The 26,925-nt window shown below is 40.0% G+C and overlaps 1 protein-coding gene across 7 annotated transcripts in view; it reads left to right on the forward strand.

Moving 5' to 3' along the window:
• Nucleotides 1–26,925, forward strand: part of BNC2 (basonuclin 2) — a 454,742-nt gene that overhangs the window by 179,671 nt on the left and 248,146 nt on the right. For 5 of the 7 annotated variants that reach the window (XM_047767608.1, XM_047767609.1, XM_047767616.1 and 2 more), the window contains one exon: nt 7,825–7,908. The exons of the other annotated variants lie outside the window; for them this stretch is intronic. In XM_047767608.1, the coding sequence (XP_047623564.1) occupies nt 7,825–7,908 (84 nt within the window). The remainder of the gene's footprint in view (nt 1–7,824; nt 7,909–26,925) is intronic. 7 annotated transcript variants of the gene reach the window in all.

Raw genomic sequence — 26,925 nt, forward strand, 5'->3', positions numbered from 1 at the left:
CTTGTTTATCTTTTTTATATATAGTAGTGTATTTTGGAAACTGTTTTTGATTCCTAGATCAAGCTAGTAGCATGAAAGAGAACTCAGAAAATTGCCCTGTTTTCATCTTGAAGGCCTTGGTTGGGGCAGGAGTGGCAGAGAGTGGAATATGTCCCATCTCATGTCTTCTCCCAGTGAAGACTTCAGTGGTCAGTCTCCCAGAGCCTAGACAGAGCTACTCTTCCTCAACACAGCCTTCTAGGAAGCCTTCTACAAGTTGATGGAGCTGGCCCCTAATTGAGACTAATTGAATAAGTATAATTTTTAGTTCCCTCATTGCCTGTGTTATTCCTTTGACACTTAAGGTTTGCTTCTATCCCCAAAATTCCTTCCTTTACCATCTCAAATTTCTCAACCCTGATGGGAATGGGGTACAGAAGGGGGAGATGGGGAAGGACCTTCTCCTATACTGTGTACTTACAGCATGCTTAGGGGCTTTTTCTGTGTCATCTCCTGCATGCTTGCGAACCCTACCCAGTAAATATAATTACTTCTGTTATATGGATGTGAAAAACAAAGCTCTGGGAGTTCCCCTCGTTGCTCAGCGGAAGTGTATCTGACTTGCATCCATTAGGACGCAGGTTCAATCCTTGGCTCTGCTCAGTGGGTTACGGATCTGGCATTGCCGTGAGCTGTGGTGTAGGTGACAGACGCAGCTCAGATCCTGTGTTGCGCTGGCAGTGGTGTAACCCAGCAGCTGTAGTTCCCATCCAGCTGCTAGCCTGGGAACCTCCATATGTCATGGATGTGGCCCTAAAAATGCAAAACAAAACAAAGGGGAAGGAAGAAAACAAAGCTCTGAATTGGTAACTAACTGACCCAGCTTCACAAGGTACTGAAGCCAGGATTAAAATTCAGCTTTAACTCTAAAGCCAGTACTCGTTGCATATTACCTGCCTTTAGGATAGTTGGAGTTGAGCCTTGAGGGCAGAAAGAAAGTTTACCTAGGCACATACTTACTCATATATAAATTCAAAATTTCACTGGATGTCAGTCATCAGACGTGGCGATGTATATGCCCATGAGCAACAACCTGGGGTATTCAGTTTCTAGAATACCGAATGACAAGACCGATTGTAAACCAGTCGAAAATAATCTAGTTCTGTACTTTTCTCTCTTGAGTGTAAAGTCCACCCATGGCATAGGTGCAAATAAACTTCATCATCATTTTCTTTGGTGCAAAACCCCATGTGGTACAAGAAATGGAGAATGGGTTAAATATGTCACATAGTAGCAGGCTTTTCTAGTAAAACACTAGCGTGGTAGTTCAGATAACTTTGTCTTAATTTCAGTTCCATCCAACTTGTCAAATGTGGAGGGGAGAACATAGTGATAAGCCTCAGTTTTCTTGTTTAGGAATAAAAAGAGTGCAGTGGAAATTTCCTTCCCAGCCCTTACTTGTCTCATGGAGGAATTAATAAATATTATGTGTGAAGCTCTTGGAGGCTCTGGAAGAAAGATTTTGTGTAATTTTAGCATTATTCATGGTCCATCAGGCTCCTCAGGGTGTCACCAGGGAAGAGAGATTTTTACCTTTTATCCCACGTTTCATAGTTTAAGAACAAGGTATTTTTATTGTTGTTTGTGGCTGTGAAAATTGTACCTGCAGCGGCTGCTCCTGTCAGAGAGCCTAGGGGCCTAGCTCACCCAAGAGGACCAGCTCCCGAGGCAGAAAGAGACTGAACCTCACTTAGGTAGCTTCTGACACCATGCCTTCCCCACCCCACTCCATCCCACCTTCATCCCCACCTCCTGCCTTCTTCTGTGTCTGTCAACCTGTTGAGTAGCTGAATTACATCCTTAACCCTTTCTTCTTCTCTCTTCTCTCACCCTGATCCTGTGGTGCGTTGATCTGGGTTGACTCCGAGGGGACTGCCCTCTGTCCTACTCAGTTCTGTTGCATCTCTCCCATCCTTCTCACCTTCCTACTATCTTGAAAAACAAAAACCAATACTGTGGAGGTCCCACTATGGCCTAACGGGATTGGCATCATCTTGGCAGAGCAGGGATGCAGGTTCCATCCCCTGCCCGGCACAGTGGGTTAAGGATCTGGCATTGCCACAGCTGCAGCTTAGGTTGCAACAGTGGCTTGGGTCTGATTCTTGGCCCAGGAATTCCATATTCCTCTGTGAGGCCAAAACCAAAAAACCCCCAAAACAACAACAGGACTTCCTGTGGTGGTGCAGCGGAAATGAATCCGACTAGGAACCATGAGCTGTTCAGTTCGATTCCTGGCCTCACTCAGTAGGTTAAGGATCTGGCTTTGCCATGAGCTGTGGTGTAAGTAGGTTGCAGTCTTGGCTCAGATCCGGCGTTACAGTGGCTCTGGCGTAGGCCAGCAGCTGTAGCTCCGATTTGACCCCTAGCCTGGGAACCTCCATGTGCCTCGGGTGCAGCCCTAAAAAGACAAAAAAAATTTTAAAAATAAAAATAAATAAATAAAACAACACCCTGGCTCCTCTAAGACCTCTATGAGAACGAGCACATTTTCGGTTATTCTGTGTTTGCGGCTGATAAGTACTGTTTTGATGCATCAGCTCCCTACTGATCCCGAAGTGGTGTTTTTATTGTTAGCTTTCAGTTCTCTCTATACATATCCCTCTGAGTCTTTGCCTTGGGTTCATGGTTAGGAAGGCTTAGGCCTGGACTGTTGTCTTCCATTTAAGTTGTACCCTGAAAAGTGAAGACAGAAATTACCTGCACCTCCAGCGACTTGGTGCATCTGCTTTTTCAATGCTTTTCTACTCACTACTTGCAACACTGCTCTTCCCTTACATCTCGACCTTTACGGTAATTAGTTCACTTCTTGATCTCCTCTTTCTCATAAGCGCCCCTGGCCGGCTTATTGTAAGATTCATTTCACTGGATGATCTTTCTGAAGTCTTCGTGTTATTTGAGTAATTTTTTCTCTTGCTTTTTTGGCATCGTCTGACCACTGAAATGAGGCTGAAGTTCTGTTACTGCTTTTCTTTGGCTTAGAATGTAGTAGAACTTGTACCCAGTCACGTCCCTGAATCTGCTGATGGGCTCGTTTTGGGTTGTCTCTCACCTTCTCTCTGATTTTTTTTTTTTTAAGACCAATCCTGTCTCTCACTTCTTTTTTAAAAAATTTGATGGCCACACCCACAGCATATGGAAGTTCCTGAGCCAGGGAGTGGCACCAGCAGCAATACCAGGTCCTTTAACCCGCTGTGCCAGGCCTGGGATAGGACCCTCGTTTCTGCAGCAACCTGAGCTGCTGCAGTCTGATTCTTAACCCACTGTGCCATGGTGGGAACGCCTCTCTCTGTCCCTCTCTCTGTTCTTTTCAGCTTCTCCTTGAGTTCAGATCCTTTACCTCATTCCTTCACTGCTAGACTGAAGCCACCAAAACACATGCACTTCAGAACTGCTCTGGGCGTGTGGCCAGCTTCACCAAAGAGACTTGAGCTGGCATGGAAGTTAGTTTATTTAGGTTCTGACTTTTTATCGTGCCTATCAGGCAAATGCCTACCTGAGTGTTTGATGTTTCAAACTGAAATTAAAGTTCAAATGGACCCTGGCTTTGCAAGAAGCATCACAGACTCTATAAGCCCTTTTCTAGGTAACACATCTCTCTTTTCTCAAGTTATCATTTCTGTGCCTCTTTCTTCCTTTGCCCCTCTACTTACACCCGCTTTCCACACCACTTCAGCCTCAGCTATTTTGAACCATAGCTCCCATTTACAATGTGGAGCTTTTTCCGTCTTCTTTTCAGAAGTCTGACCCCTCACAGTCTTGGTGACCTCAGTAAACAAAGAACGCGTGCGCACGTGTGTGTGTGTGTGTGTGTGTGTGTGTGTGTGTGTGTGTGTAGGAAACCTGCCACATTTCCTCCCTGCCCCACAGAAAATGTGTTTTCTGGAAGCCCTTTTGACACTGAAGCGAATGCCCACTGGCCCTCCCTTGTTGATTCTCCTGAGAGGAGAGAGAGACAGAGGCCTTTTATGCTTGTTGTCATATCTTTTTGTTTCTGCTGATTATACACAAAGTAAGTTGTAAATAGCTCTCCCCCACACCATGATTCCTTTGAGGTATGTACAGGAGCGTAGACATGCACTCAGCTCCAGAGTCCCTGGGGATTCCACAGGGTCCCTTTCAAGGCCTCTTACTTCCTGTTACAGCACCAGCCGAATGAAATTTAGATGAGTACTAGACAATTACCATCCCATAATGAAACCTGTGGCGTACTGTTCAGAAATATGAGCCCATCAGATGATTACTTTTCTTTTTAACTTCCATGTTTTTATTACTTCAAGAGCCAAATATACAAAGATGCAAAAAAAAAACAAAAAAAAACACACAGAATATATGAAGTCCCCTTAGTCCTACTTGTTTTCAGAGATAAAAATCACTGTGAACATTTTGTGAACATCATTGTGGAACTTTGAAAGCATGCCATTGAAATGGACAGTAAACACTAGCATGAATAAAAGAGGATAAAATTGGAGTTGCCTAGATCAGTTTGAATTTTCAGTTCCATTGAAATCAAAAGGTACACCTCATATTTTACTGTCTTAATTTAAAATAGTAGTAAGGAGTCAGACAATTTATGTCTGTTACTTCTGCAGGCATTTTTCTGATGGCTTACAGCTAGCTAGCTAACTACTCAGGCTTCTGAATCAAAAGGCCTAATTGTCTAGGTATGCCGAATTATAGCTAAATAGGTTATCAGCTTTTATATCCTCTGTATTTTCCTTGGGATATTTTGATGAATTGGATGTAGCTTCTTTTTCCCTTAAAATTTTTCTCTGTCTGATGATTAATGGCATTAATTGTGGTGGTTGGGGCAGGGGGGTGTTGTGGGATGGTGGACCCCTCGGTGAAGTTCTGTGGGTTTTGGTTTCAAATCTCAATTTTCCCGTCTTTAAAATAAGTCCCTTTTCATAGATCCTAAGGCTATTTTTTCTGCTTAGAAATTCTAGGATTCTAAGATTGAGAGTGCTGCTCACTTTCCTCCTAGTTCATTTTTGTGATTTGGACTTTTGAGACATTCCAGTAGCCTGGCACAGTTTCCTTCCAACTTTTTCACAGACCTTTTTGTTTTCTCTCAGAAACTGTGTATTTCTAAGTGTTTGAGGTTGTAATTGAGTGTAATTGTAGTTGTTTAACTTTCTCCGTTCCTCTTGAGAGTGTTTATAAAATGCCTTCTGTGAGGGTAAAAAGGAACTCGAAACTGAGTCTTTGTGACACAATCAGATGATATTAAGGTAAGTGGGAATTGTTTTGTATACATGAAATAAAGTACTGTGTATACTTCATTTGCAATATACCCATTCTGGCTTATGGAATCTGCTGTAATCCATTAAGTAGTCACTTTTATTAAGATTTTATAGGAAGCTTTGAGGGGTTCATTTTGATAGGGAATATTCTAAGAGTAATTTTTTCCAATTCTTCTCTCTCTCTTTTCGGCTGCCCTAAAGTGTATGGAGTTTCCATGCCAGGGATCAGATCCGAGCTGCAGTTGTGACCTAAGTTATACTGCAGCAACATTGGATCCTTAACCCACTCTCCCAGGCTGGGGATGGAACCTGCGTCCAAATGCTCCTAAGACACTGCTGATTCCATTGTGCCACATCGAGAACTCCTCCCATTCTTCTCTTGCACCCTCTGGGGAGTTACTGTTGTAGAGTTCATTAGTGCCCCTCTGTATGTCAGCCTTGGGGTGGGGTGAGCATTGTTCTGAGTGTGACACAACACAAATGCTGTGTCTCCGCTCTTCTCTGTGCCCTATTTCTTCCTCACTCAAGTTAGAGGATAAATCCCCTTTAACCTTGTCTCCTTTGTCACCAACCAAAGAGCAGGTGGTAGGTCTTGATTTCTGGTGACACCTTCTCCATTTCCTTTAATGGTCTTCATTGTAATTTCTTTCCTGTGAAACATCAGCAAATGCCTTTCAAATGGATGCCACTAAATGGAACTCTTACATGTTTTTCATTAACTTCTTTGAAATATGTTCCTACCCTTTCTCAGTTTGGGCTTTGTAACTTTCCAGCCTGTGACTCTGAGCTAGTTATTTACTTCCTCTAAGCCCTCCTTTTTATGTGAAAGGGAGATGCTCATACCCCATAAGGTTGTTGAAAGGAACAAAAGGGTTAATCTCTGTGTATGGTCTCCACGTGGTGACTGGCACATTGCAGGTGCTCAGTAAACGTGACACCCTCCTCCTTCCCTTCTTGGGATCCAGCTGAGGAAATTCGTGGATAATGAGGGGTTTATTTCAAAGACAGCTAATATTCTCTCTCTCTCTCTCTTTTTTTTTTTTGTCTTTTTAGGGCCACAACTCCGGCATATGGAGGTTCCCAGGCTAGGGGTCGAATCAGAGCTGTAACCACCGGCCTACACCACAGCCACAGCAATGCCATATCTGAGCCATGTCTGTGACCCACACCACAGCTCATGGCAACGCTGGATCCTTAACCCCCTGAGTGAAGCCAGGGATTGAACCTGAGTCCTCATGTATGCCAGTCAGATTCAATAGCGCTGAACCACGATGGGAACTCCAGACAGCTAATATTCTGTTCATGTTGCCTTATTGAAATAAGAAGAAAGAATAAGAGACTTGAGTAGGAGAGTTGGAGCTAAAAATATTTGAATAGTTGACTGGTTTTATATATGTGTTTCTGATATTCACTGGTGAGCTTGCAAAGTGGAGTTTATTAAAAACTATTTGAAATGTGGAGACATCAACAGATTTGTGGGTCAAAGAAAGGAGTAAATACTTTCTAAGGCAGCATGCTTGGCTGAAAACTGATCTCTGAACAAAGAAAATTGATTGGCACAGATGATACCAATTGGAGTTAAAAAGGAAATAAAGCAAAATACTGAAGGAAGGCTTTGAGGGGGAAGAAAACACAGGTAAGATGCAGCTATTGATGGGTTGAGATTCTGATACAGTAGATGTATGATTAATGAACATGGTATGTGTTTGGAAGTATTGAGTAGTGATTTATAGCAAAATTTTAAAAAGCAGAAAACAATTTGATGTAATATAAATCCTTTTATCTTGATTTTAGAAATTTTAAAATGAAGAAAGCCAATGACTAATGAGTAGGCACTATTTCAAGATGAGGTTGACTAGTTATAATAGATAACTTAGTTTTGATAGAGAATCTTAGTGGCTTTCATTATAGAATTGTAAGTACAAAAAAAAATTCACTAAAATAGCTTTTCTGTTTTTATTGTTAGAACAGACATAAATCTCAAATGTAGTTTAAATATAGTAAGTAAATAATAGATATTGATACTGTTCATGTTAGCCTGTGCTAGGAGTAGAAAAAATAGATTTGAACAGATATTTTAAGAGTACAAAGGAACTCCAGGCATTATAGAATGCAGTTTCCTTTATTCCCACTTAAGAAAATTAAAAGAGAAAAAAAAGAGCCACCCACTTCAGTGAGAAATTCCCTTTTTATCTTTTTCCTTGATTTCCTCCCTCCCTTTTGATCTTCCTTCTTCTCTTCCTCCTTCTGTCTATAGCCCGTATGTATTTATTTATTAAGTGCCTGCTTTGTGCTACATGCTATGGATACAAGGGGGTGATAAAATTTATGTGGGTTATTTTCTGCTTGGAATTTACCTTCTGATAGTTAATAAACTTGAATGTATGATATTTACAACATCTTTGCCCTGCTAAATGTCAACAACCTGTGAAGCCCTCATGGCCTGGCTTTGGGATGTCCCTGCGTCTTCCTGGGTCAAATGTATTTGTGTGTAGTTCTCAGACAGCCTCCACACCCAGCATCTAACTCGGCCGTATTCCCCCAGGTTCCAGTGGCATGTGCCGGCAGAGTGCTGGGTGCAGACTTCTGCCCAAACCTGGAGGAGCCAGACCAGAGGCTGGAAGTCCAGGTTGGAGTCTTACTGTTCTATCAGGTGGGGGTGGTGTGACAGAAACAGTGCTCTCAGAAGGCCATACAGGCACATCCAGTGCCATCAGGAGACAGACAGCTGCTGAGACAGGTATTAAAGAGTGGCCAGTATAGCTGATGTGCAGCACACAATGTCCTTTTCAGGATAAGTTGTCTGTAACTGGAGATTATCCGTTTACTCATTTGAGAAATGAAGACCTGCTATATCCTGCATGAGTAAGAACTTGGTTTCTGAAGGGCTGCCTAGGTTGACTCTTGCTGCGAGACCTTTGGCAAGTCGCTCAACCTAACAGGGCTTTAGCCTTCTCATCTGTGAAACAGAGATTTCCCACACAAGGTGATAATGAGGATTAAATGTTCTAATGCATATCCACCACTTAGCACAGGGCCTGGCATGTAACAGGCACTCAGGAAATCTTAGCTCTTTTGAGATCATCATATGCTAAGAATGGCACTAGGTGCTGGGGACACACAGGGAGAATATCATGCTTCCTGCATTATGGTTTCCCAGCCGAGGAGAATGAGCCATTCAGCTGGGCACAGCATCAGAAAAACAGGACTTAATGATAGGTTTCTTCCTTCTTCCTGGATTGGGAGATAGGTCCTTTGTTGTAATACTCAGTTTATTACCAAAGTACAATTTTCATGAAAGTGTTGAATTGGAATTCAATTCATTGTGTGGTTTTGAGAAATGAGAAGCATTGTGGTGTATTGCAGATTAAAAATATAAATGTGACATCTTGGCCAAAGGCCTCTCTTCCCTTCTAGGTGCCTTTTACTAGTTAAGGAGAGTGTGTGCCAGTGATGTAAAGATGCAGGCCCAAGTTTCAATGTGGAAGGAACCCCCAAGCATGAGTAAACTCATCCTTTCTTTAGGGCCTCTATTTGGAATCATTTTCTAAATTTTAAAACTTGTGGAATAGTGAGCACGGGGTGTTAATTTTTCTTTTTCTTTTCTTTTTCTTCTTCTTTTTTTTTTTTTTTACTGATTTGACCACCCCCCATGAGAAAAGAGAACAGTTTTAAAAATTGACTTCTCAGTGGCCGTGACAGTGGACATAGTGGTCGGAGGAGGTTTCCATTTTTATGATACTCTGAAGGGGCTACCATCTCCTGCACACCTGCTCTTGGCCTTGGGAAGACCACCTGAGACCTGGTACTGTCTGGGTGGCGTATGGCAGTGATACAACAGAAAAGCAGGTGCGACATGTATGAGACATGCTCATGCATTCCCCAGTTTCTGCAAGCTCACAGCTTGTGTGTGACACATATATGCAGAGTGATTGAAGACTTTTCGTGAAGAGTAGTCTGATCCTTGACCCCTTCGGGTAGGATGAGTCATGTTCTTCAAACATGTCATCTGGAACAGCCTGTCATGGGTGGCTGTTAAATAATCTGTTTTTGAACGTTAAGTTATGGCACAAAGAGCAATGGGTTTTGCAGATGTGGGTGCATGAAATAAAACTGAAAGAGACCAATGGAGCACGTTATTTTGACATACCAAGGGAGAAAATGTATATTTACAAGTTGAAGTGCAACTGTGGTTGTAGGTAGGTAAATAGATTGTGGAGTAGACGGTTCAGCATGGGCCTGGGAAAGAAAAGAACGTGCTTATTTTGTGTTCCTCATCTTGCGACAGCATTTTGGTGGACTGAGTGGAAAAGTCGAATCCCTGAAAAGATAGTCAACTCCAGGGAAGTGGTGAATTGACGGACCCCCTTGAACCATTTGTCTTCTTTTCCTTTTCCGTTCTAAGTATGGCTTCCATATATTTAATAGTAGTTGGTACATACTCATATTATGTCACTCATAATAAACTTGACACTTAAGGTATCTTCACTAGCTAATAATTCCAGGAGTAGCTTTTAGCTAGGTGTCCATTCATTCTTGCCACGGCATGTGTATGTATTCTAGTCCTTTTTCTTTCCCCTGATGGAGCTAGCCATTTCTTATTTTTCAGTCCAACTCTGTACTCCAGGGAACTCACCATAGGACTTGCCAGAGTTGTTTACTTTTCCCGCTTGGATCTGAGACTTTTCCCCCAGGGCCAGGAATTATAACCACGAGAGGATTTGCTGTTTGGCCTCTTGATTCTGAGAATAACCTCTTATATACTTTCATTTAGGAGCTATGGCTTGTTGATATCCTTTCCTGTAAAGGATTTTCATTTAGACACACCCCACCCATATCTGGTTTACTTTTGTATTTTAGCTAACATGAGTTCTCAGCCCCTTCCCATTCTTACCTACCTTCTTTTAACCCTTTCTTCTTATCCATAAAATTTCAGGTGACTTAACAACTTCGTTGTTTAATAATTCCAAGATCCCTGACATTCTTTCATGAATGTTTCTTTGGTTTTGAATGGCTGTCATCCTTGAAGTCTGTGCCCGACTTGACTTTTGGCAAGCCCAGCTGCTGTCTGTCTTTTTTGTGTTCATGTGCGTGATTTAGAAAAGTAGGTGGAACTTTAGACTTTGATTCACTGTCTGACTATCTGGATTTTCTTCAATGACTTTTAAAGTATGTGTGAAACTGTGTACTTTCTTTAGCCCTGGAGGTTAACTAATGTAGAGTCACCAAAAAATTGTGTTCCTTTATAATTATTTTATGGGAAATGGTTACTTTAGTTTAGACCTTCCTTAATTGCTACTAAATATTTTATTTTTAATCATAGAAAAGTTACTATTGTAGTCTAACTGTACTCATCATGTGTTAAGTTGTTACAGTTAGCCTAACACAGTTCCTTTCCAGGTTGGGAATTCAAGATGTGGGGTTTGACTTGGTATTTTTCACCACTAAAGTGCTTAGAAAATTAGAGTAAATAATGAACCAATATTTCAGTACCAGATTAGACACAATTTACTGTGATGTTTCATAAACCACAGACTCCTTTCTTCTGTGAATGTGTGGAGGATCACTTATTTTTTTCCAGACATACCGGGGTGCAAGTGTAAATTTCCATAAAATTTAAATGAGGTGCTTCCTGTAATTAATGAACAATTGTGGCTGCTCTCTAGTCTGCATTGTAATTAACCGTGATCAGGCTTGTTTAGTGATGACACTGTTCCTGTAATAATTTGACAAGCTACTGTGAATTTGCCAGGTTATTAAACAACGCAGCACTCACTTACAGAATCACAGGGACGCGGTCGGTGGCGGCGGCTGCTGGTTAAATGCAATGTAAATGTGAGGCAGAGCTGCCCACGAGTCTGTTTATCACCAGGAATAGGTTTAAATTCCTATGATTTTGGAGAAGTTAATTTGCGCAGGTTGTCTTGAAAACTTTTTATTACATGATAAACCTGCTGAGGCCAAGCCGGTCATTTTTATGAACTCCTAATGAAGCTAGCACATTTTCTATATTGTCATCAACCGTAGGGACCGCCCAGAAGCTGAGGTTTCCCCTTCCCACCGTATTAAATAGGTACAGTATTTAAACAGAAAACAACAACAGCGACAAGAAGAAGCTGTTCCTTCCCTAAATTCATTCCAAGCATCCCTCAAAAAAAAGTTCACTCTTTTTTTGAGAGCGTGTTAAGCACATCAGATGACCTTGTGCTAAACGCAGTCCTGTGACAGGTAGAGGGAGCCATCTGAGGGGACCTGTGTCCACGGTCACTACTGCAGCCGCCTGCCCCAACCCCCTTCAGGTTAAGAACTGTTCAAAACGTTACTGTCTAGTTACTGTGGTGTCTTTCATTCAGATTCTGTTTATTGACTAAACCACAAGGATTCCTGCCCAAAGTACCAGGCGGTCTATGCTTGACTGATTTTGATTTTCTAACATCAGCCCTGGGGTTTATTTGAAAAATGTACATACACTGCAGCTTTAACAAGTCAAGTGACTGCATGTTTTTGACCATGGAGTGGAGTATATCTGAAGATCATTAAATTGGGGGGGGGGGGAAGTGGGGTGGAGAATAAGTGTAGTAGTCATTGTACCATTGCAGAGAGAGTGTATGTGTGTATGAGTGTGTGTGTGTGACACATGGTTTTTGTCTTTTCATCTTCTCCAAGAGCCAGAAAGTTTCCTGCCGTTCTCTTTCCAGCTATTGACAAATGATTGCCAGATGTGAGATCTTTGCAGTGCTCTTTCCCTCAGCAAACCTGCAGCGATGGGATATTTGATTCTCCCTTGCCCATTTCATCTCCTTTCCACATCTGCCAGGGACACACAAGCAATACATCCCTACATGAGAGTTTAAAGTTTATTCAGCTCCTTTTTCCCCTCCGATAAAATGTGTTTGGAGACAACAGAATGAGGTCCATATGACTTTCTCCCAACTTCACTGTATGGAATTGGTTGTTTATTTTACTTATCTACCTCTCAGTAATTGAACAATTTCATTTTAGTTTCGGTCCATGGAAAATGTGATGCAACTCTGGGAGTGCTAAGAGTTTCCTATTGTTGTCTGCTTTGCTGCAAGTATGCCATCATTACAGTTTTTCTCTGATGGTCTCAATTCTGATAAAAACTAGACTGGCGGTTTCCACGAACTTCCGTGGAAAGTAATTTTAATAAACAACTGTCAAAATTCTAAGTATAGCATGTCTGGTAAAATTCAGTAGTCATTTAAGATCTAAAAAGCCATCCATGAGGGAGAAAATTCAACTTGTTTGGCTTGATTAGCTTACCTTACCTTTGTGTCCATTGTCAAAGTTGATATGGATAAGGTCCTAATTTTAATCCCAAATATCTTATAAAAGAGAAAGTCCAGTGAGTTTTGGAGGCATCTGAAATTAGCTTGTGTAGGCCACACACATAATCACTAACATGCACAGAAGCCTTTTGCATCTGCTTGGAATCTGTAGCGATACTGATTTTTTTTTTTCTCATCTCAGTTTAAAAATATTTTCCAAAATGCTCTTATAGCTTATGTTCATAATATAGGGTGGGCTGACACAGGTGGCCTTTCAGTTTTTCTGTTACACTTTTTGGCAAACGAAAAGGCCCCTTATTCCCTGAATAAGATCAGCGTTTTAATTTTTTTTTTTTAACATTTAAAAAATAATCCACAAAATGTCTGCCACATGTTCCCTAGTTGATGGAAATGTTTTCCAAATGAGAGCTGTAGTATTGAATTCTTACTGTAAAAGTGCTAGTGTGTTTACTATTTCTGCTACCCTCTTAGCTACCTGTCATTGTGCGAATTTGTATTTTTTGTGAAGCTCAAATGATGAATATAAGGTAATGTCTGTTAATGAATTTCTGAGGGAAAGTATGTTTTTCACCGTTAAGGAAATAAAGGGCTTTTCCCTTGTAAGATTCAAAATAGGAAAAGTGTGAAGTCTGTTTTTCAGTCTCTTCTTTCAAAAAAAAATCACAAAGCAACAACAAAATCTAACAAAAACAAAACTAGAAAGCCAGCAGCCCCTGAAAAGAAGAAATCCTACTCAAGCCTAGGAAAAAGAGGTAGATCAGACTCATCAAAATGTATACATGGACTGTTGGTAAATTTTAATCTATCGATGATACCCCAGTAACACATAAAAAAGAAAAAGGGGCACCATTCTTTCCTGCAAGTTGCCAAACTGTTGCACGTTTCCATCAGAACTGCCTGTTGAACAGGATAGAAGATAACCATAATTGAAGATGTAGACAGTGATAAACTGTTGACACTTAAAAATGAGGCTGTGGTCATGATGGGGGTAGTATGTATAAACAGCACCTCTCAAAGCAAAATGACCACCCTCAAAAAGGATTCCAGTGGAAAAGCTTCTATTTTTATTATCCTCCACTGTTCCCCGAGGACTGATGCCCCACCAGGCACTCAGTGGGTGCGGTGACTCGGACAGGGAGTTAAGGGTGCTTTCCTGAAACAACAAGGTTAGCACTCCTGCAGCAGGAGCCAAGTTCCTCTGAGTTTAGATCACTTCACCTAATTTGCTCTCACTAATGCATTTTCTGGTTTCTCCTGCCTTCCTGCTTTTTCCTCTACATGGTTACTCTGAGAGGCAGAGAGGTGCTAAGCAGTGGAGGTGTCATCCGGCCTGCGTACCTAGGGAACGTCCTTCAGAGGACGACTTGTCACCAGCCGTCAAAGAAGAGAGTGGCTTTGTGGTCTCTGAACATCTGGCAGTGCTGCACAGGAAGCTGAGGGGGTGTCATTAATTGTGATGAAATAATTTAAACCATCAGGAATAAATGAGGCTGTTAAGCTAAGTTCAGATTCCATTTGCCATGCACATGTGTCTAGCAGCCTGTGTGCAGTTAAAAAAAAAAAATTGAATTATATTAGCTCCTGAGTAGAAGTGAAACAGATACTGTAAATGAAACAAGTTGCTGTGTGGTGATGACATCGAGTTGAACCACTTCACAGAGTTACAATTTGTAGGATCAATGTATTGAAAATGGTTACGGTATCTAGTGACTTTTTATATAAAAGGATTCTTCAGATTTTGAGGACTATAGTCAGGACCAGTGGTTTATTAGGGTAAGAGAGGATGGGTAGATGGCTGGGTGAGAAGAAGCTAACTATCAGGTCAGGTCAGTGTGGGTGAGTGGTTGGAGTTCTTAGCCTGCTAAGCTAGGTTGAATTGATGCACCACTGACCTTTCCATAGATACTGGCTTTGAGTACAGAATCCTGTACCATAGCTCTGCCTGCATACTCCAGGCTGGAGGACGACTTCTCTGTGAGGACCAATTCTGGATGTCCCTTTGAGAAATTCTGACACTTTGGGCATGTCTCAATGTTATCTTGAGAATGAAAACAACTCTCTTTGGTGATAGGTTATGCCTCAGGCGTATGAATATATTTTGAAAGCCTTGCACAATCAGCAAAGACTGATTGCAGATGTAATTTTCAGGCACAGTGAAAATAGGCAGCCCTCATTTCTTTAGAAAGGCAAGACAGTCAGGTTGGAATGTCCTGACTTCTCTGAGGTTTTGAGCACTAAACGGAGCAGAGGTGTGTGGGTTCCCCAGAACATTTAGAAAAGAAAAGTCATTCTTTTTACACATGAGCAAATTCTTCAAATTTGAACTTTTATTTGAAAAGAAATGCAGGAATCTGAAAAATAAAATGAGACTGTTTAGAAACAGGAAGCATTTTTAAGAGGCCTCAGAGTAAGTAATTTCTCTTGCAGGTGGAGGTGGTGGTCCAGAGCCCTGGCAAGCCTGGGATAGGAGCCATTTCGCTGCAAACGTCTTAACCTCACTTTGCCCTGTCTGTCCTTGCCCCACCTCATTGCCTTTCTCTGTCCCCTCTGTGTATTTCATTTCCTCTTTTCCTGTATTCTCATTCTTAAATTTTTATCCTTTTATATGCTCCAACTGCACATAACACAACCTGTTCTCATTTTCCGTCCTCCATAGAAATACACCGCAATTCTGTTTTCATTTATTATTAGTTTTCCTGCTACTAGTTAAGAGATCAATACCCATAGTTACTTCTTAGGCAATTTAGGTGGCAGTTTAGCATCAACTTGTATGACTCTTGGTTGGTTTTTTTTTTTTTTTTTAAGGACTATGAATGATCCTGGATTAGTTTTTTTGTTTTTGTTTTGTTTTTGTTTTTTTGGAATGCAGCCACCTCACTAAATGATCCCTTTACCTGGACACTTGAATGGAATTGTTGTCCATGAAAGCCAGAAATATGTGGCTACAAGGTACCATCTTCCTTCTTAATCCAACTTAGAAGAAGACCTTCAAATGAGAACACTTGAGTTTCCTGGTGTCTCATAGAGTCTCCAGTGGTTAAGATAATACTTCTTGTGTGCTTTGATCTTTGGATTTTGTTTTTCTTGATGAAATGGAGTAGGAAGACTTGAGATGTTGAGCTCTGTCTCTTTGGCCTTGTTGGACGTGTCGAAGGACATAGCGCATGTACATGGGGCATTGTGCCTGACACATTGCAGGTAGTGAAGGTGTTAATATTTTTATACAGGTAATATTTTACCTGCCTCTGAGAAGAAATTGTTGTACTAAAAAGTTAAACATATCTTGACTATTTAAATATTATTTAGTTTTAACTAGTTTTATGATTCTTCCCCCAGAATAGGGAATCCAAGGGGAACATGGGAAGTTTTGAACAAGACACCCATGTTTTTCTTGCTTTACCCAGAAGAAATCACTACATTCTCTAAGGCATTTATTTCTTTCTCAAAACAAATAAGAAAATGTTAGTATACTCAGTAGTTGCATGAGATTTTTTCTTGCAAGTGTTTAAATACAGATAAAAAGCAGTTTCATGAAGCTAGGGCCTCTCCCCCCACCCCCCGTTTTTGTTTTAATGGGATGTGAACTGGATGCCGCTATAGCTTTTAGGATCTTTATTCTTCTATTGTTCTTGTTACTATAACTGTCTGCTTAAGTAGCATTAAATTTGTAAGTCCTGTGTCTTGGATTCTATATCTCAGTTACCTCATAGGTTCCATAAATGTTGGTTGAATGGCCTGAGAACTGTGTTCAGCATCCTTTCTGCATCCCGCTATTTCTAGGCGAGGATGTTACCTAGATCTCAGATGACCAGCCGAGCTGTGCATGTTGAGAACTGTCAGTCTTAGTATAAGAAGTGTTGAATAAGATGCTTATTTTTCCTTTATGTAACTTCCCAAGTCATAGCAGCTTCATAGATGGTTCATAGAAAGAGAAAGAAAAGATGAGAAACGGGGAAGTATTTGAATTCTTGGCTTTACTATAGAGAATTCTGTGTTTGGGAGTATGTGCATATATATGGATTTTGTATAAACATACAATGTATATCTCATTATATATATATCGGTATAGTTTGTTTATAAGAATAGTTAGTGATGTTTGGAGTTCCCGTCGTGGCGCAGTGGTTAACGAATCCAACTAGGAACTATGAGGTTGCGGGTTCGATCCCCTGAATTTGTAGGTGAGATTCTTTAGGACTCCTTTTTTTTTTTTTTTACATGGTTTCATAATTTAAACCTGGAAATAATCAGAAATTATATGATGTCTCATGTTTACAAATTCAGAAACTGAGGCCCAGAAATTTTAAAAGGCTTACTTCAAATTGCATAGTAAAAATTCTCCATTTCTGATATGTCAGCACCTTTAAAATATTGTCCAGCGTTTTGTTTTAATTCCTTTCAAGTTTCTAAGCATTATATGGCTGTGCTATAAACTTCTTCTTTTGCAGAAGAATTTTTAACTCAGTGTGTCTCTTGTTCTGAATGATTTGAGTGAACAGAAAGAACGTGAGAATGCCACATTTTTAGGTACCACGGTAGTGGTCTGAGCATGTTACCCCACAAAAACAGCAGATCCTTCTGCTTGATGCACGAAATGTGCCAACTTGATGCTAAGAGGTGGAATGTTTGGGTCTGGCTTTTTTTTTTTTTCTTTTATCTTCCACTGTCAGTTGGGATAGAATTTAGGTGTTGGCCAAAAGCTAACTCTTGAACACTAATCAGTGAAAGTAGTCCCATCTAAGTAATCCCTGTTTCAAAAAGAAAAGTGTCATTTCAGACATCTGAAAAGTGGAATTACCCAAGAATATAAAATTGTTAACTTTTAATGTTCAATACATGCCAGTGTAATTTCACGGAGTGTAAAAGCAGACCAAGTCTCCTTGAAATCACTGTTATTATAAAAACCATCTTTTAGTGCCTTTTTGGGTATGGTACTATGTTTGCATTCTATAAAAAGTGAGCTGAATAGACAGGGTCTCTGCCCTTTAGGAGTTCATAATCCAAAACAGATAATGTAGCTGACATCTGTTATTGTATTAAGGTCCTACAAATAAACACTGATCAAATACATAAATAAAAGTTTTATATTAGGGACAAGTAAAAACCTTTTTGCTTGCCTGATTTGATCTCTACACAGAAACTATCCATGGAAGTTGTAAAATGACTAAATTGGACTAATCCTGACACCAGGCTATTCCTTTAGGTGGTTGTTGCTGTTGTTTTTTTTTTTTTTAAATGGTTTTCCTAGAGTGCTGGCATTACCCTCACACCACTGATAGCTTATTGTAAGTGGGTGTAGATTCAGAGATGACGTTCTTTTTGGCTAAAGAATTAGGATGAGTTGAATTTTCCTCCCTCTATGGAATCTTCCCATTTCTAACTGTGATACTTGCTGTTATAAATCAGCATCCTGGAGTGTACTTGAAAAAAATTTATCTAAGCCCTCAATGTTAGTAGAAATGATAATGGTTTTTATAAACTCCCCTCCCCCCACCTTAAGTCACTAGAAACTGCATTAAGACCAATATAGGAGTTATTTGTAACGCCATGAACTTAGATATCCAAAAGGCATTGAAGGGGAATATTGTAAGAAGAGATAAGTTCACAGCTTTGAAATGAGCAGATCTGGTTGTTAGTTTGAGCAAAGCTATACTAACTAAAGTTAAGCATGTAAAAGTCGGCAGGGGAGATAGGTATTGAGTTTGGTAAAATATTTTCTTTCTGCATGCTTCTGCTTTAATGCAAGGTATTTGAACTGTCACATCATTTTTGAAGTGTGGGGGAACTAAAACAGCAACATTGGGAAGTCTAAACATGAACCGATATCAAAGTTCAAGATGTTAAAAAAAGAGCGATCCCTACCCCAGTGTAAGTGTCTGTCTGGGTAAATTAAAGCATGTGGACGCATAAATTAATTAGAAGAACAGTCACTGATGTAAATCAAACTTATTTGGTACACTGATGAAATAAGCATTGTTTATGAGATTATCTTGTTATTTAATCTCTTCTATATAAACCTGGCTGGTTAGCATTATGAAGTAATAATACAATTAATGTAATGATGGTAGACTTTTTCTTAGTACAGGCCTGATCCTGCAGGCCTTTCTTGACTGGGATTTGTGTAGAGAGAGGACCATAAGAACTGGAAATTTTAATTAGCAAGAATGTTCCTCCTTTCCTCCTCCAGTCGTGGGGTTTTGCGTGTGTGTGTGTGTGTGTGTGTGTTTAAATCTCAGGATGTTTCCTGGATAGTTTATTCTTTTTGAACCGCTAATCTACTGACCCCAGAAGAAGGAACCGCCTTCAGATATTATTTTTTGAAAATTGTGCAAAGTTCATTATGAGAGCTACCTGCTGTCTCCCAGCTATACTCTGCTGTGCCTCTGGGTCTCAAAAAAGAGAAAGTTTTCTTTATAAATGAAGCCATTAGGAATTTTTTGAATAAACAAAGTTTTGTTTTTCTTTGATGTGCAGAGGAGTTTGTTTAGATCAGTTAGTCACACAAGTCCAGGTCTAACACATACAAGAAACATTCGTTATCTTTTGCATGAAATGGAAAGTAGTCTTGTCAGCTAGAGAGTAGAAAACAGAAACAATTAAAAAATCTGAACAGAATCCTAATGTAAAGGAAAATTGTTAGTGTCATTATTTAGTATTTGATTTAGAACTTTGCTTGGTGTGTTTTGCCTTGTTTGCCCTTCCTGCTTTCCTAGTCTTCCTCCTACACCCAGCAACCACCCCCCGCCCTGCCATGAGACCCCAAGATTTTTTTTTTTTTTTTAAGGTCCTCAAGTGAAAACTTAGCTTTTGGGAAATTAAATCAAGGCCGTGCATTTTATTGATCTTGCTCTCAAGTTACTTACCTATTCCATGGTATTCTTTTACTCTTTAGTGGAATTTGACAGTAGTGTCCAATAATTTAAGGAATTGCAGGGGAAAAAATGTCACAGGTAATTCCCTCTTGATGTACTTTTAGGAATGGATCCTGATGACTGGTTGATCCTTCTTAATCTCATTTAGAGCATGGATTTAGAACACCTGTGTCCTTTTTAAAATTATGCACAGGGCAATTAGAAATATGTATAATAAAATCTTAATTTCATGTTGCCCTGAATGTTTAGGATCTTTTCCTTCTCTACTGAGGTGTGTTGATGTTGAGTATTTCCAAATTGACAAATCAGATATTTAGACATACCATTTAAAACATTTTTGTCTCATCTTCATAGGATTGCCCTGCATCTCCCTGTTTCACCAGCGATAATCTATGATGTGTCCCTGTATCCCTGGCTGTTAGCAGAACATGTATTATTTCTGTGGTTTTGTGAATTGGTAACCACTAAGAGATTTAGTAACCAGTCACCTAGGCATGATTTTTTCAGAGTTTGCTTAATGAGAGAAACTGTGGCGTAAGACAACTTCACAATATGTGTAAGGATACATTTTCATTGTTACACTTGGCTCTGTTCTGGATTACGCAACTTGGATTTTCAGTCACTGTTGAACTATGCAGATATATTTGATGGCGTTTTGGGTCTGTTTCCTGGAAGCCTTTCAGGACAATACTTGTGAAACCAGTGTTAAAATCAGGGGATCCACTGATTAAAGTCAGGCATGTGGTGGGACGTGATGCCTTCTGGGTGGAAGAGGGGAGTAACGGGGCTGACTGTTCTCTGCTTGCTTACTCAAGCTTGCTTCTTAGAACTAATAGGAGGCAGGTTTCAAAGCGTTGAGAAGGCAGTGTGAGGCTCTGTGTCCTTTTTCCTAGCTGAGAATGATGCATATAACCAGAGTGTATGAGAAGCTCTGCAGTATAGTCTCGTGCCCTGTTGAATAGTAGGCTAATGATAAATGTAAAGGGCTGCAAGTTAAACCCTTCAGAATGTTTCTGATGAATATAGTTGCTCCATGGATCATCTGTTCTACTGGGTGGAAAGATCTAGCCTTCCTGTGCTTTCCCAGTTTCCTTACGTTTATCATTTATCTTTTAGTGTGAATTAAGTCACTCTTTCATCTCTTCACTTTGGTATGGTCAGATACTATGTGATTTTAGGATCTTTCAGGAGCTGATTTAACGTAGGTCCTCCTATACACTGTTCCTGAGACAATGACTTTCATTAAGGTATTTAGTTTGGGTAGACCCTAGAGTAGGAATGAAGGATGGGGGAAGCCAGTACAAAGATGAATTACTCAAGTGATGGGTCCTACTGCCGGTGAGTGCTCATTCTCACTGGGGCCTTCAGAGGTACCTCATGAGTATGTCTCCCCTGAAAATAAAAGGGGAAGTGTTTGCCAGTTGGATCTCATTGTCTGTTGATCACTGTGGCCCTGGGATCATTACCCCCACAACCCTGCCTCCCATGCATACATGCTCCTGACTCATACCTGTGTATCCTCTTCCCAGTTGTCAGGAAGTGCGAGGCATGTGGGGCAAAACTCAGAGCAAGATGCTGATTAGCTCTAAATGGAGGAAGTTGGTAGATGTGGCTGGAAGAGGAGGTAAGACAGGAAGGATTTTTGGTAACACAGAAGAGGAGCCTGCTCTAGGGACTGATGGATTATTTTCAGGCTTCTTCTACAAACCTTGAACAATCTGAAGTAGTGGCTATGCTGAATCCCTCATCTGTTGTAGTGTGCATCTCAGGTGAGTTCTGTTGCCTTGACTCCCACTATTATTTGAAAGGACTATTGAAATTTTCCTCAATAATTTAAGTGTAATGTCTGAGAAATTCACCATTAGGACTAGAGTGATCTGGAATAGCTAGTGCATTTCCCTTTCATGGACACAGTTCCTTTTCTTTCTTTGCTTTCTTTTCTTTTCCTTCCTTCATTTTTCCTTCCATCTTTCCTTCTTTCCTTTTCCTTCCTTCCTTCCTTTGCTGCACCTGAGGCATATGGAAGTTCCCACTCTAGGGGATTGAATCAAAGCTGCAGCTGCTGGCCTACACCACAGCCACAGGAACACCAGAACTGAGCTACATTTGTGACTTACACCACAGCTCACGGCAATGCCAGATTCTTGAGCAGCTGAGCTAGGCCAGGGATTGAACCCCCATCCTCATGGATACTGGTCAGATTCATTTCCATTGAAGCACAGCAGGAACTCCCACAGTTCCTTTTTTTTATCTCATAGAAGGACAAAAATTTATAGGCATTATCTCACTTATATCCCATAATGTCCTTGGTTTTAAAATGGGAAAAGTTTGTTAAGTGTTCAACTATACTTAATATTCTTCTGAAAAATAATTATTTAGCAGAATCCTGCCTCATGGTGATTTGATTCTTTCAGATCTTCAAAATGAGACTCAATTTCTTGCCATATTTTTCTAGGTGGACCAAGGAACCCTGTAGGTGTAATTTATGCTCCTGTTAAGCCATCACACCTGATAGTAAAGATTTAGAGAAAAATATAAGGAAAAACTAAAAGGTAGTTCCAGTGAAATGGATATCTTATGCATGTCTTCATTATTTAGATGGCAGAAGAATCTGTTTCCAAAACCAACTTCTAACAAGAGCAACTGACTTACACAATTATTAGATGTGTTCTTTTTATTTGCAGTTTTATGTGTTTTTAGTGGAGTCATGATCCAAAAATCATAAGGCTGTCTACTCTCGGGGTCATGCCTAGAGGATGAAACATTAAAGTTTCCTACCCTCCACCCTAAGTTGTAGTGCAAAGCTCTAACACCTTTCTCTTCTCGTAAGTTAGATGGGCTGATTTTAATTCTTTCTCTATGGTGTCCTATTTCTTTTCTGGATATTCCTGTTTTTAAAGAAATACCTATTGCCTCTAAGAATGATCCTTTAAGGAGAGCAGAGAAGAACAAGTTCTCCATGTTGACAAGGAAATGGAAGTGGCACTTGCAAATGACCCATAATAATTCCCTGAATACGTTTTTATATTTCTTAAGAGTAAAGGACAGGGCAGGAAAACCACAGAGAGGCAGATTCTAATGTGAATATAATATTAAAACACCCTCAATCAACTGGGAGTTTTGTTATCCAGTGAGATGTTCTTCTGATTTGCTCTTTTGTTCCAACTCAGGAGAGAGAGTACTGTTTTAATCAAAAAAGAATGTAGTGATTCTTTGGTGGTGCAGCGGGTTAAGGAAGGATCTAGCATTGTCACTGCAGTGCTTGGGTCGGGTCGCTGCTGTGGGGTGGGTTCACTCCCTAGCCTGGGGAATTTCTACGTGCCATGGATACAAAAAAGGAACAGAAAAACTCTGTGTACCCTGCTGGGACTTTGTCTTGGTCTGAGGGAGTTGAACAGTTGGGTGATTTGAGGTTAGGATGCCTTAGCACTCTGAGGCCCCAGGGTAGCCTGAAGGGTGTGATAGAATATACCATCTAGAGAATAATGAGATTTAGATGATAAGGAAAATGATTTCCCTTTGTGGGCTCCTCAGGAACAATTTTCTATCTTGTGGTTGGTCGCTTTCAATGTATGGCAATTGCTTTCCATTATAATCCCAAGCTCCAATCAATAGGTACAATATTATGTAACTTATAGTTACATTATAACCAAAATATGTCAAATGTGGTTTCTGAGTGGCTGATTTACAGTAAGTCTTCCTCAGTCCCTAGAGTGGATATTATGACTAATTTGAACTCCTATGGACAGAGTATTTTTCTTCATATGAAGAGTGTGTGTGTTGGGGGGCAGGGCTTTGGCTGTAGAGATAGGAGGAGCAGTAAACCACTGTGTCAACTTACCCACATCCAGATTGATCTGTCGTCATCTCCTTTGCATCTACATGGATTGTTGTGAATTATCTGCTCACCCTGGGAGAGATGTGCTCTGAATTCTAATCATTTGAAATCTGCGAATCTATTAAAACCATATTTGTAGCTCTAAAAAAATTGATATTCACTGGGCAGTCTGCCCAACAATAGAAAGTCAAAGAGATTATACACTTATCCTCAGTAACAGCAACCACCCTGCCAATTCTTCCTTTGAAAGAAGACAGCAGACCCAAATTATACATCTCTGGGTAAGGGGAGACAAGAAAAGAACTCAATATATCAAAATCGGAAAGTAAATTCCATGATAATGGTTACAATAATGCTTCAAGATGTGATTCCAGCATAGGCCTAGTCCTTGAACTAATCATAGCATAGATGGGTTTAAAATTGTTAAAAGTACATCCTAGGTTGTTAAATATGTTTACTCCTCTCCCTTGAAATCAGAATATTCAGACATATACCAGTAGACACTGAGGTCACAGGGACCCAGGACAGCCACCTCATTGACGAAGAAAGTGAGGCTCAGTGTGCCACAGTGACATACTGTGGTCAAAACATGGTGTTCTGATTTCACACCTAAAGATCTTTTCAGGGAGCTCTTATTGTGGCTCAGTGGGTTAAAAACCCAACATAATATCCATGAGGATGTGGGTTCGATCCCTGGCCTTGCTCATTGGGTTAAGGATCCGGCGTTGTCACAAGCTGCACCATAGGTCTCAGATGTAGTTTGATCTGGTGTTGCTGTGGCATAGGCTGGCAGCGGCAGCTCCAATTCAGCCCCTAGCCTGGGAACTTCCATGTGCCATGGGTGCAGCCATTTAAAAAAAAAAAATCTTTTCATCAGGGACTAAATTAGTACATTTAGCTGCTATAGTCAGGGGCTGGTGATAGAAAGATGCATAAACTAGTGCTTTGAAGGGAGCTCTGATATATATAGTGGGTGGTAAGCAATTCTGTTAAAAAAGAGTTGTAATGGAATCTTCCCAAGGATAGGTTTTGTCCTGTTCATCTTTAGGATCTTAGCATCCACCATCATGCCTGGCACTTAGTAGGAAGGTACCTAATCATTGCCTGATGAACGCATGAGTGAATGGGAGAAATGCTGATCTTTGTGCTGTGGATTCAGAGGGCAGGCAAACCCAGGAAGAATGGGCACAGGGGAGAAGGTTTCAACTCAGTTGTTGAATAGTATTTTTCTATGGCACAGAGAGTGGAGCATCAGCAAGCTCAGGTGAAAGACACTCTCCTTGAGAATAAGAACCAAGCTGCATTCATCTTTATAAGCTCTGGTGTTCTGCAGAGTGCCTGGCACTTAGTAGGTTCTCAAAAAAATAGCCTGTGTTGCTTTCTCTATACATAAACTTGAAGTATACCTTTCTTTACTTTCCATGTTAAGAATCTGGTAAATGTTTTGGTTTTAAAGTAGTTTTTATTTGATTATTTCTAAATGATATATGCCAAAGAAAACAAAACATTACCAAAAGAATAAATCTCTCCTTTGATTTGATTATTTCTAAATGATATATGCCAGAGAAAACAAAATATTACCAAAAGAATAAATCTCCATTGATTTAATTATGTCAATGAAAGTTGAAAGATGATTTGCTCAGATAATCCCCACTTTACGATAATTGGGAATCGACTTTCTTGGGCTGTTGAAGGTGACTACTTCAAATGAGTACACTTGGCATGAAAAAGAGAGTCCCACTGTTAATTTTCAATTAACCGCGTTTTTGATTATTACTGTCCAGTAACAATACTTCAATTGTTTGCACAGCATATCTCAGTTGAATAGAGCATGGAATCAACAAGAACTTGATTATGGATTTTATTCTTGTATGGGCCCGTTAGATTTGCAGAGGGAAAAACCCCTTAAATAAATATAGACCACACTCCAAATGTTGGTTCACTGTTAAAGAAATGGGTGCTGTTATTACAAAGGAAAAAAAAAACAAAAAAAAACCAAAGGAGAACTTGGCTAAAGGATTATCTCATCTCACTGTCATTCTTGGGTAAACAGCCAAAGCATGTATTCTAGTGACAGTGATTTTATAACATTAACATGTGTAAGTGTGTGACAGAGTGTGTGCATGTGTGTGTGTTGGGGAGAGAGGTGTTTCTCTCTGAAATTAGTATTTATTTCTGTAATGGAAATGGAAAACCCACAATGTTCATTGTTGGCTTAAATTTTTTTTCAGATTAAAATACCACCCCAATACCAGGTCATAAGTATTTGAATTTGTGTGTGAATTTTAAAACACTGAACTCGGGGAAAAAATATCAAAAGAAAAAAACATCAAGCAAGTAAAATGTCCAGGTTGAATAATACTGATTACATTAAAGTGAAAAAGATACCACTTCCTCAAAATATTAGAATTTTTTTTGAAGGATATATCACCTCAAACATGTGTGTGATTCTTGTTTTGAGTAGATTAGTGTGGATTATATTTTATACCAGCAGCAAAACAAATAAACTTCATTTGAACTGAGAAAACATATCAGATTGGTTGGATGTGTGTTGAAGTATATAGCTAGAATCACCCAGCAAGCCTGAGGAGTGAAAGCTGACCTCTGCTTTCTTGAAAGATGTTTTTACTTAATTGCCAAGACAGTGTAGATGTTGTTTACTGCATTGTCAGTTGCGTTAGAGTATTCAGATAATTGAAAGTATTGGTGGGTAATCTCCTTATGCATGTTTTTAAGCCATTTTTTTCTTTTTTTTTTAATGAAGCATATTAAATCTCTTTAATATCACCTGCCAGTTTTATTGAAGGATTCATGCTTTCCAGAAAAACAAAATAAAACACCTACATAAAGTTATAGAAACAAGCATTTGCAATGGAGATGACAGAGATCAAGGGAATGCCAAAATTACCAGAGTGAAGAAAACAGAGAATTGAAGATGAGACCAAAAACAGAGAGATAGAAAAGCCCTCTGGCAAAATAATAGCTCTAGAGGAAAATGTGTTAGAAAGTAGAACTTCATAGGAAAAAATGTATTTTATGGAAAAAATACACTGAAAACCACATGATCTCCTATTTATTGAAATAGAAATTCATGTTATAGACGCAATAACCTACTCAAAAGATTTATCAAAGAAGTAATTATTAAAAATACTGTTTTTCTTACAAGTACAGATATTCATTGAAATTTTGCAAAGGGCGAAAACTAACCTTGATAAATTTTCAGTTAAAATGTGAAATGGGAGTTCCCGTCGTGGCGCAGTGGTTAACGAATCCGACTAGGAACCATGAGGTGGCGGGTTCGGTCCCTGCCCTTGCTCAGTGGGTTAACGATCCGGCGTTGCTGTGAGCTGTGGTGTAGGTTGCAGACGCGGCTCGGATCCCGCGTTGCTGTGGCTCTGGCGTAGGCCGGTGGCTACAGCTCCGATTCAACCCCTAGCCTGGGAACCTCCATATGCCGCGGGAGCGGCCCAAGAAATAGCAACAACAACAAAAAGACAAAAGACACAAAAAAAATGTTAAATGAACTATATTTAATTACTATTTTCAACCCTAGAAGTCCTTATTGTAAATATGACTAAAAAACAAATCATTGCAGTATGTATCTTTTAATTAGTTAGCGATGGAATCAT

This window comes from Phacochoerus africanus, chromosome 2 (genome assembly GCF_016906955.1).
Source record: "Phacochoerus africanus isolate WHEZ1 chromosome 2, ROS_Pafr_v1, whole genome shotgun sequence".
NCBI lineage: Eukaryota > Metazoa > Chordata > Mammalia > Artiodactyla > Suidae > Phacochoerus > Phacochoerus africanus.